This window comes from Salvelinus namaycush, chromosome 37, assembly GCF_016432855.1.
Source record: "Salvelinus namaycush isolate Seneca chromosome 37, SaNama_1.0, whole genome shotgun sequence".
Lineage (NCBI taxonomy): Eukaryota > Metazoa > Chordata > Actinopteri > Salmoniformes > Salmonidae > Salvelinus > Salvelinus namaycush.
The window spans coordinates 25,425,544-25,437,625 of NC_052343.1; the positions used below are offsets into that span (position 1 = coordinate 25,425,544).

Here is a 12,082-nt window from a genome sequence, read left to right on the forward strand (position 1 = left end):
AGTGCTGAGCGATGAGTGCTTTTTGAGGTCGGTTCGGTTTCGGTTCGATTATTAAAAAATAACCGTTTTCGATTTCGGTTTTGATTATTTGGGTAAAACGCTAAAACACAGAACACAGAATAAAACACAGAATAAAACCATTAATAGAAGTCCCATGATGGTAGTGACTACCCATTACTGATTATCACTTATTAACCATCATTTATTCACATTACTTTACTTGAATGCAATATTTCAGTTGTTCAGTTATTTGATGTGATGTCCGACAAAATCACAATTTTGTAGTTCTTCAAAGTAAATAAGGCATTCCTTTATGACTGCTGAATACCAACTATCAATCACTTAGATCATGTTTTTTCAGGTAGAGATACCTTGCGAAGCAACAGCTGCACTCTATATCCCCTCACGATCTTCTGTAGCAGGCGTAAAAGAAACACAGACCGGACAAGTAGACGTGCAATGGATTATGGTCATTGTAGTTAATTACCAATTCCCCCCTGTATTTTCCGTATCCCTCAATCCCTGCTTGCTGTCCCAGCTACACCTCTGTAGAAGTAGGCAACAAAGATCGGGTCCCTCTCTTCTAGAATGTGCAGGAAACTGTTCCTCTTCTCCTCACTCCATGACTCAAACCATTGGGTCCAGAGGCGCAGTTGGCACTCAAAGATATTTGGTGGGCTGTCCTTAACCTGTTGCGTATTGAGCGACTCGAAGAGGGTACACACATTCACTGGCACAGCGTCCCCAAAAGGTCCTGCAGAAACTGTTCCCTCTGGGCAGTGCCCCAGCTCAGGAACCATCTCAATACACAATGCTGCTCCTGAAGAGTTACGTAGGAGAGTGGCAGGGGCTCTCTGTCTGCTGCTGACTTCAGAGAGGTACAACAGAGGTTCTCCGAGAAGGGAGGCACTAAAAACGGTGGTACTGACGAAAAGTCTGCCAGGCTGGGTGAAGACGAGCTGGACTGTGGGCAGAGCCAACCAGGCATAGCATAGCAAAATGTGTAGAATTGCAGGAAATTTGATTTACATCAGCAAAAATGCATCTCTGCCCCATGGCAAAATGAGCACAATTGTATGAAATTTTTTATAATTTTTTCAAAATTCTCTCCACCCCATGGCAAAATGTTTTGAACTGCAGGAAATCAACTTTAAAACGTACAACCAAATCTCGCTTAGTGCCTCCAAAAGGCTAGAGCTGGCCCTGTGTGTGTGTGTGTGTGTGTGTGTGTGTGTGTGTGTGTGTGTGTGTGTGTGTGTGTGTGTGTGTGTGTGTGTGTGTGTGTGTGTGTGTGTGTGTGTGTGTGTGTGTGTGTGTATGTATGTATGCGTGCGTATGTGTCATTCCACCCACAGATCCTTGTGTCCCTCACAGAAGTCCTATGGCCATCCCATCCCTGGGTCTATAACAATAACACAGTACATGTGTGCTCCCACCCCATGGGACTTACACACTGACACAGCCCCAACACTGAGTGGCCAGAGCACAGCATCAGCCAGCCATTGATGAGAGTGGGGGAATGTGTGTGTATGTGTGTGAGAGCGTGTGTGGGAAGGCCAGTCAAGGGCCTTCCTTTCCTTTCCTTCCAGTTCTCTGCTGCCAATGACTGGACTGAATTGGAGTTGGAGACTTATATCTCCCTCTCTAACTTTAAGCGTCAGCTGTCAGAGCAGCTTACCGGTCGCTGCAGCTCTACACAGTCCATCTGTAAATAGCCCATCCAACCAACTACCTACCTCATCCCATATTTGTTTTTGTTTTTCTGCTCTTTTGCACACCAGTATTTCTACTTGCACTTCCTCATCTGCACATATATCACTCCAGTGTAAATTGCTAAATTGAAATTACTTTGCCACTATTGGCCTATTTATTGCCTTACCTCCTTACTTCATATGCACACACTGTATACAGATTTTTCTATTGTGTTTATTTATTTATTTATTTTTATTTTACCGTTATTTTACCAGGTAAGTTGACTGAGAACACGTTCTCATTTGCAGCAACGACCTGGGGAATAGTTACAGGGGAGAGGAGGGGGATGAATGAGCCAATTGTAAACTGGGGATTATTAGGTGACCATGATGGTTTGAGGGCCAGATTGGGAATTTAGCCAGGACACCGGGGTTAACACCCCTACTCTTACGATAAGTGCCATGGGATCTTTAATGACCTCAGAGAGTCAGGACACCCGTTTAACGTCCCATCCGAAAGACGGCACCCTACACAGGGCAGTGTCCCCAATCACTGCCCTGGGGCATTGGGATATTTTTTAGACCAGAGGAAAGAGTGCCTCCTACTGGCCCTCCAACACCACTTCCAGCAGCATCTGGTCTCCCATCCAGGGACTGACCAGGACCAACCCTGCTTAGCTTCAGAAGCAAAGTGTTATTGACTGTACGTTTGTTAATCCCATGTGTAACTCTGTGTTGTTGTTTTTGTCGCACTGCTTTGCTTTATCTTGGCCAGGTCGCAGTTGTAAATGAGAACTTGTCCTCAACTGGCCTACCTAGTTAAATAAAGGTGAAATAAAAATAAAGGAAAAAAAGGAAGGTTAAAGCAGACAAAGGGTGTCAGTGACAAGAAAAGGACAGAGAAGAGAGGAGGACAAGAGCTGTTAAGAGGCAGTGATTGTGACCATGAAGGAAGGGAAGGATGGAGAGATGGAGAGGAGGAGTGTGTTAAGGGTGAGGGAGGGCTGTACGTTACCTCGGGGGTCCGGTGCGTAGCTGGGGGTTAGGAGGAGGGTGGTTGGGTGGGAGGTGGCATGATGGGAGGTGGGAAGGACAATGGTAGTGACAGACACATTCTCTACAACAGACAAGGCAAGGATAACACATTATAAGACAATCATAGTTTTCTATGAAAGACAGGTTCTAGATCAGTGGTCACCAATCGGTCGATCGCCATCAACTGCTCGATCTCCAAGGCATTCCTAGTCGATCAGCAATGTTTTTTGTAAAAAACCCAACGATAAAGCCTTCGTTTTGCACTGTTGTCAGTAGGTGCACTTGATTCAGCAGCCCTAGCGCCGGGATGGCATTTTCAACCATGTCATGTGTCTGAAGGTATAACTCCGCCTACCCGGCGGGCCCAGGGAGCTTATCAAGTACACCGATAGACCTACCACTGGCCAATCAGATAGCTCAGATCACTGTGTCTGCAGTTTCCTCGAGCCATAGACTAAAAATAAACCTCGAATGCACATCAAAGTTGATACAGTGAGATTTCAAAACCATGAGAAGAGAGAGACTCAACGAATACAGCAAAGAGCTGCTGTTTTTATGTGTAAGTTCATGTTTAAGTTGTTATTCAGCACTGTCAACACTGTTCAACACTTTTATATGCCATAAAATGTGCATTCACCCACTCACGCAAGAACCAGCACTGCAGCTGCAATGAATGAGTATAAAAGTGTTCCGATAAGCTTCTGTTTGTTATTATTAATGGCTTGTGTCTTTTTTAATATCAAGGAATATTTCACATTCTCTGGACATAGGAGTAACAACGTGAATTGGTGCATGAGGCAGAAATAATGCAGTGCGACTTGAGTTTCTCTGGAAGACAGTCCCCTTTCTCAGCGGAGGGAGGGAGAGCGGAGGGAGGGAGAGCGGAGGGAGGGAGAGCGGAGGGAAGGTGTCGGTATGTCGTGTGAGAGGCAGCCTCACCGCTGCTCCCTCCCTCTCCTCAGACTGACCATCAGATGCAGGCCATCAGTCCAGTAATACAAATAAATACATTATTATGTTTACTCAGCTGTGCCTCACAAGTAATACAACACATGATCTATTACCAGTGTGATGATATACCTACATTTTTAAATATAATTTCAAAATGGTCTGCAGTGACAATGTATTGGGCCTATAGCCTACTGCACAAACCTCATTGATACAGAACTGGTTTTAATTGGTTAATGTTGCATAGGTTTACATTTTTTAAGTCATGTTTAAAAAAAAATCTGAGAGGCCTCCTGAGTGGTGCAGCGGTCTGAGACGCTGCATCGCAGTGGTAGCTGTGCCACTAGAAATCCTGGTTCGATTCCAGGCTCTGTCTGTCGCGATTCCAGGCTCTGTCGACTGGGAGACCCATGGGGTGGCACACAATTGGCCCAGCGTCGTCCGGGTTAGGGGAGTGTTTGGCCGACAGGGATGTTCTTGTCCCATCGTGCACTAGCGACTCCTGTGGCGGGCCGGGTGCAATGTACACTGACACGGTCGCCAGGTGTACAGTGTTTCCTCCGACACATTGGTGCGGCTGGCTTCCGGGTTAAGTGGGCATTGTGTCAAGAAGCAATGCGGCTTTCCTGGGTTGTGTTTCGGAGGACGCACGGCTCTCAACCTTCACCTCTCCCGAGTCCATACGGGAGTTGCAGAGATGGGACAAGACAGTAACTACCAATTGATTACCACGAAATTGGGGAGAAAAATAGTTTAAAAAATAGATAATAATAATCTGAGCGGTAGATCTTGAGTCAGAAAAGGTTGGTGACCACTGTTCTAGATGGTATGGTTACTACAGACATATGATCTACCATGACATACATTTCTATAGACTAGTAGCTAGGGAGACAGACATTGGCAAATGACATTGTACATTCACTATAAGACAATGGTTGGGATGCAGACATATTTTCTACCATAGACACATTGTCGATGACTCAGTAGCTAGGGAGACAGAAGATATTGTGTTTGATGGAAGCATTCTCTGTGAAACAATGTTATGGGACAGACACATTCAATATGAGACAATAGATTGGATACTGACACAATGGTAAGGTAAAATGCCTGTTGAGACAGTGAGGGTACAGTTAAGTGGTTTTAAGTGACTGAGACAGTTGGATTGAGTGAGAGGCTGGGAGCACGGTGCGTGTGTGTGAGTGTGTGTGAAACACTTTATCAAACTGTCCATTTGAAACAGCAGGGTGCAGTAGAGATATGTTTCATCGAACCACTGTGTGCCTCTCTCTCACGAGCCATGCGTCACGCACACACGCACACACACACTCGCGCACTCACACACACACACCTCGGTCTAGAGTAATTTATTGGTAACTACTCTTCCGTCTGCTCTCCCTCTCTCCCTCTCTCCCTCTTCTCCCACTGGCCCTGACACCCTCCATCTGTTCTTCCTCTGCCACTCCTCTTACATCAGCATAAACCTCATCCCTCTCTCCTCCTCCTCCTCCTCTCCTCTTCCTTTCAGCCTGCCTTCATTCACTCGTCCACATCCTCCCTCTATCCCGTCAGTGTCCAACCTCAGCTTTCCTGTCACTTATGCAACATACAAGTGTGTGTTTGCGTCATCCATGTGGGTATGCATACATGTGAGTCAGAGAGAGAACTTAAAACGGTTCTTCGGCTGTGAGAGAAAGACTTCACTAAGGAATGGGTCAGTATGTGTGTTGTGTGTGTGTGTGTGTGTGTGTGTGTGTGTGTGTGTGTGTGTGTGTGTGTGTGTGTGTGTGTGTGTGTGTGTGTGTGTGTGTGTGTGTGTGTGTGTGTGTGTGTGTGTGTGTGTCTCACACCTGAGGCAGAGGGATTAATGGGCAGGGTCAGTCAGCTAATTAGTTGTACACTGATTCATATCTCTTGACCATCAAAACTACATTCTGGGAAGACTTATAAATAATGACTTCTCTCCATTTCTCTCTTTCATTCTCTCTCCCTCCTCTCTCCTCCAACATCCTTTCCTCTCTCTACTCAAATCTCCCTTCTTTCCCTCATGCGATCCTCCTCAACCTTAATCACTCTCCTCTCTCCCACGCACTCTTTCAATCCGCTTCCACATTCCCTTGTTCCTTTTCTTATTCCATTCCTCTATGAGCACCCTCTCTCTCTAAAGCTGAATTACTATGCGGCTGTACAGCCAGTCAGCACACCGCCAGGCATTCTCCTATCATATTGTTATTCTGTTCGCTCGCCACTCAGACACCTATATTCACGGCTGTTTTCCCATTTGCATGTTGAAGTTGTTGATAACGACGTTTCTCTCAAATATCATTCCTTAAACTAGAGAGATAAAACACTCACGTATGATTGAACATTCCCTGTTTCTGCGTGTTTTTCTGTTCCGGTGCTGTAGTAAGCTATGTGTCACTCACAACACAAGGCTAAATGTCATCTAGCCGCTGGTCAGAAGGCCTCGTCCCTTACCGCTGCTCCACATTGATTTGGTCACAGCCTACACTACATTGACTTTCTCACTGTCAATAGAAGACTGTGAAGAGCCACAAGGGGAAATACACCACCTAGGATTCAGCTTTTTTCACCTAATCTTTCCTCTGTTTCTCCCCCCCTCCCTCACCCTCATTCAATAAATAGAGGTCTATTTTAATTAGTGACTTAGCTCATTACCCTAACCACTGCACTCATCTTCCCCCAGATCACAACTATATCTCTCCATCCATCCCTCTACCCTTTTCTTTTCTCCTGTCTATTCTCTCTCTCTCTCTCTCTCCCTCCCTCCATCCATCTCCAACACTCTCAAAATTCAGTTCTAATGGGCTTTATTGTCTTGCAGCAATCCATTTCATCACAGCAGCTCAGTTGAATGACATACTGTAAGCAGACCCTCAGGGCTTTGCAGAGACAATCAGTAACGTTCTCCTCTGAGCTCCACCAGCAATATCACCAACATCCCACCACACCATGCCATCCCACCACAACGCCATCCCACCACACCACCACACCACCACCACGCCATCCCACCACAACGCCATCCCACCACACCACCACCACGCCATCCCACCACAACGCCATCCCACCACCACGCCATCCCACCACAACGCCATCCCACCACACCACCACCACGCCATCCCACCACAACGCCATCCCACCACACCACCACCACGCCATCCCACCACAACGCCATCCCACCACACCACCACCACGCCATCCCACCACAACGCCATCCCACCACACCACCACCACGCCATCCCACCACAACGCCATCCCACCACAACGCCACCACGCCATCCCACCACAACGCCATCCCACCACAACGCCACCACGCCATCCCACCACACCACCACCACGCCATCCCACCACACCACCACCATCCCACCACACCACCACCACGCCATCCCACCACAACGCCATCCCACCACACCACCACCACGCCATCCCACCACAACGCCATCCCACCACACCACCACCACGCCATCCCACCACAACGCCATCCCACCACAACGCCACCACGCCATCCCACCACACCACCACCACGCCATCCCACCACACTACACCACCACCACGCCATCCAACCACAACGCCATCCCACCACAACGCCATTCCACCACACCACCACCACACCGCCACCTCGCCATCCCACCACACCGCCACCACGCCATCCCACCATACCACCACCACACCACACCATCCCACCACACCGCCACCACGCCATCCCACCACACCGCCACCACACCACACCATGCCATCCCACCACACCACCACCACGCCATCCCACCACACCGCCACCATGCCATCCCACCACACCGCCACCACGCCATCCCACCACACCGCCACCACACCACACCACGCCATCCCACCACACCACCACCACGCCATCCCACCACACCACCACCACGCCATCCCACCACACCGCCACCACGCCATCCCAAAACACCGCCACCACGCCATCCCACCACACCGCCACCACACCATCCCACCACCACCATGCCATCCCACAGCACCGCAACCACACAATCCCACCACCCCGCCATCCCACCACACCACCACCATGCCATTCCACCACCACACCATCCCACCACACCGCCACCATGCCATTCCACCACCACACTATCCCACCACCATCACGCCATCCCACCACCACCACTCCACCGCCATCCCACCACCACTCCACCGCCACCATGCCATTCCACCACCACACCATCCCACCACCACGCCATCCCACCACCACCACACCACCACCATGCCATTCCACCACACCACATCGCACCGCTACCATGCCATCCCACCACACCACCACCATGCAATCCCACCACGCCATCCCACCACACCACCACCATGCCATCCCACCACGCCACCACCATGCCATCCCACCACATCACCACCATGCCATCCAACCACATCACCACCATGCCATCCCACCACACCGCCACCACGCCATCCCACCACCACGCCATCCCACCACCACCACGCCATCCCACCACACCACCACCACACCATCCCACCACACCACCACCATGCCATCCCACCACACCACCATCCCACCACACCACCACCATGCCATCCCACCACACCACCATCCCACCACACCACCACCATGTCATCCCACCACACCACCACCATGCCTTCCCAGCACACCACCACCACGCCATCCCACTACCACCATGCCATCCCACCACACCACCATCCCACCACCACCACTCCACCGCCATCCCACCACCACTCCACCGCCATCCCACCGCCACCATGCCATTCCACCACCACGCCATCCCACCACACTGCCACCACCACGCCATCCCACCACACCACCACCATGCCATTCCACCACACCACATCGCACCGCTACCATGCCATCCCACCACACCACCACCATGCAATCCCACCACGCCATCCCACCACACCACCACCATGCCATCCCACCACGCCACCACCATGCCATCCCACCACATCACCACCATGCCATCCAACCACATCACCACCATGCCATCCCACCACCACGCCATCCCACCACCACCACGCCATCCCACCACCACCACGCCATCCCACCACACCACCACCACACCATCCCACCACACCACCACCATGCCATCCCACCACACCACCATCCCACCACACCACCACCATGCCATCCCACCACACCACCATCCCACCACACCACCACCATGTCATCCCACCACACCACCACCATGCCTTCCCAGCACACCACCACCACGCCATCCCACTACCACCATGCCATCCCACCACACCACCATCCCACCACCACCATCCCACCACCACACCACGCCATCAACACACCACCACCATGCCACCACACCACCACACCGCCACCATGCCATCCCACCACACCGCCGACACGCCATCCCACCACACCGCCACCACGCCATCCCACCACACCGGCACCATGCCATCCCACCACACCGCCACCACGCCTTCCCACTACACCACACCGCCACCACGCCATCTCACCACAACCACGCCATCCCACCACAACCACGCCATCCCACCACACTGCCACCACGCCATCCCACAGCACCGCCACCACGCCATCTCACCACAACCACGCCATCCAACCACGCCATCCCACCACACTGCCACCACGCCATCCCACAGCACCGCCACCACACCATCTCACCACAACCACGCCATCCCACCAGACCACCGCCATCCCAGCACCATCTTGCTCCTTAACAATGGTGGTGACTGCAACCAACCAACGCCTCATCCAGACTAACAACAATCTGATGAGTACAGGCTCTCTTGTGCATTCAGTTCACCCAAAACAGAACCTCATATCTATATTATATACGTACGTGGGAGCTTGACACGTGCACATGTATAATGCGCATGCACATCCACATTTTCTCTCTCACACACACACACACAGACTTAAACCTGCTGAATAAAGATTTCGCGGCATTGGGCCTGGCTCCGCAGAGACTCACCAACCTCTCACTCTCTATCTGCTTTTCAAAGCATCACCCAGCCTCAAAAAGCTCCTGCAACAAATTGGCCTCCGTTTTGTCCTGATTTTGCGCTTCATGGCCACATCAGACACTAGATAACTCTGGGAGCTGGTTGACGGGATGAGGGGTCGTTTTTCAGATCTGTCATAGTGAGCTGTTTTAGCTGACTCATCATCGCCACAAAGCCTTGCACTGTCAGGCGCCCCACCCCAGTGCACCTTGGGATTTCCAGAGGCAAGCGTGGCTAATCCAACTTGGGCAAGCCCCTAACTGAACAATAACCTGGCTTCGACCTCTCTCCCTACTTCCTCTCCCCCTCTCTCTGTCCCTCTTGGACTGAACAAGACAGGAACCCTCCAGAGAGCTCTGAACTACAGTACACCCAGAAAAGATGGCAAACTACTGCCAAGGTGAGAAAAGTAGGAGGAGGGAAGCAGAGAGAGAGAGAGAGAGAGAGAGAGGAGGAGGCGAGAGAACAAAGAGAGGATAAGATATATAGACATTTAGAGAGAAGGAGTAGGGGTAAGATATATAGAAAGAGAAAAACAGGAGGAAAGAGGGTAGAGAAAGAAAAAAGGAATAGGTTTGGTTGACAGAGAGAGAGGAAGGGAAACAAAAACAAGAAGAAGAAAGAACGAAGAGCCAGAAAAAGAAGGACCCTTCTCGGAGACGGATGATAGAGACCAAGGAAGAAGAACCATTCTTGGAAACAGACGATAGAGACCAAGGAAGAAGAACCATTCTTGGAAACAGACGATAGAGACCAAGGAAGAAGAACCATTCTTGGAAACAGACGCTAGAGACCAAGGAAGAAGAACCATTCTAGGAAACAGACGATAGAGACCAAGGAAGAAGAACCATTCTTGGAAACAGACGATAGAGACCAAGGAAGAAGAACCATTCTAGGAGACAGACAATAGAGACCAAGGAAGAGAAGGGCATTTTCTTAAAGCGTGGACGTACTTCAAAGCCAGGCATGCCTAACCTGTGTTGCACAGTGAGAGAGAGAGTGTGGCTTTAGCTCTGGTGGTGGCTGACGATGGCTGCTCTGGCTAGATGAAAGGTGGCATTCCCACCCACCTCCTCTCTCAACGGAGGATAGTTAGAGTGTTGTTTGACGCCTGCCGCTCCTGCCACACGCCGCCACTGCTCAGGAGAGGGTAAGGAGGGAGGGGATTAAGGGAGGAGGGGAAGGGGGGAGTAGAGGGGAGGATGAGGGGGCGCAGCCTAAGGCAACCCAAAATGTTACGCAACAACCCCCCTCTGTCTCCTCCTCCTACACTCTCTCTGATCTTCAGCTGTCAGATGTGAAGGCTGCAGTGAAAGGAGTAACCACTAGGGGGCCACACCCATGGGGTACACTGACTACACTGACTACAGATGCTGAGTTAACTCAACCTCTAGCCCGACCCCCTATGCCCCTCGCACTCTCACATCTGTGAAGCATAAACAACTGATGAAGTGACTCACGCTTTTGATGTCTACATCTGTGTCTGTGTTACGCTTCTGATGTCTCATTCAAAAAGCTACGATAGGATAGGACGGTGAATGGATTCGGAGGATATGGAGGGTAAGCTGATCCTAGATCTGTGCCTTAGTGCAAATTCTCGCCGCAAGGCAGTGGTTGTCATGGCGACGGTGGCTCACCGTACACCAGCAGCGTGTAGTGGTCAGCGGCACGGCCGTAGTTGTTCTGCGCCTGACACAGGTAGGTCCCGTTGTGTGATTGGCTGAGACGGGACACCTGGAGGGTGGGGCCAGAGATCTCCGCCCTCTCAGGTAAGGTGTCATTAATCTTAGTCCACTGGACATCCCTAGGCCTGCAGAGAGAGAAAGAAGGGAGGGAGAGGAGGGAGGGAGAGTGAGGGAAAGAATAGAGTGAAAGAGAGAAAGAAGAGGGAGTGGAAAGTGTAAGAGAATTAGATAGAGTGGGGGAGAAACGAGGGGAGCAAGAGGGGTTAGGGAGTAGAAAGAGAGAAAAGATTAGGACAAAATAAGACAGGTGGAGGGAGGTTATGAGAAATAAAAGGTGAGGAGGGAGTGAGAGAGATTTTAAATTAGACCAAGGGAGAGGAAGACAGCATGACAGAAAAGAATTGGGGAGATTTATGGACAGAGAGAAAGAAGGAGAGGAGAGGGAGCAAAGAAAGATTTTGTGTCAGATGGAGAGAGGGAAAGTGGGACATGGGAGGAGAGAGCCAGGAAAGGAGATAGACAGAGATTTATGGGGGAGAGATGAGAGAGGGAGAGGCAGAGTAAGACAGGAGGATGGAGAGAAAGAGGAGACATGAAAGACAAAGAAAAGTGAGACAGAAGGCGACTGAGACTAAAGATTATTGGATTACATGAAACAACGAACACACACAGACACACCACACATTCTCACACAAAGCCCTGTGTGTGTGTGCATACTCCGTGCTGTGCTGGCTGTCCCTCTCA

The 12,082-nt window shown here is 50.6% G+C and overlaps 1 protein-coding gene across 1 annotated transcript in view; it reads right to left on the reverse strand.

Annotated features, from left to right (window-relative positions):
• LOC120030927 (cell adhesion molecule 4-like) overlaps nt 1-12,082 on the reverse strand; it is a 36,473-nt gene that overhangs the window by 10,855 nt on the left and 13,536 nt on the right. Inside the window, exon 5 of the mRNA XM_038976432.1 lies at nt 11,291-11,463. Within this exon, the coding sequence (XP_038832360.1) occupies nt 11,291-11,463 (173 nt within the window). The remainder of the gene's footprint in view (nt 1-11,290; nt 11,464-12,082) is intronic.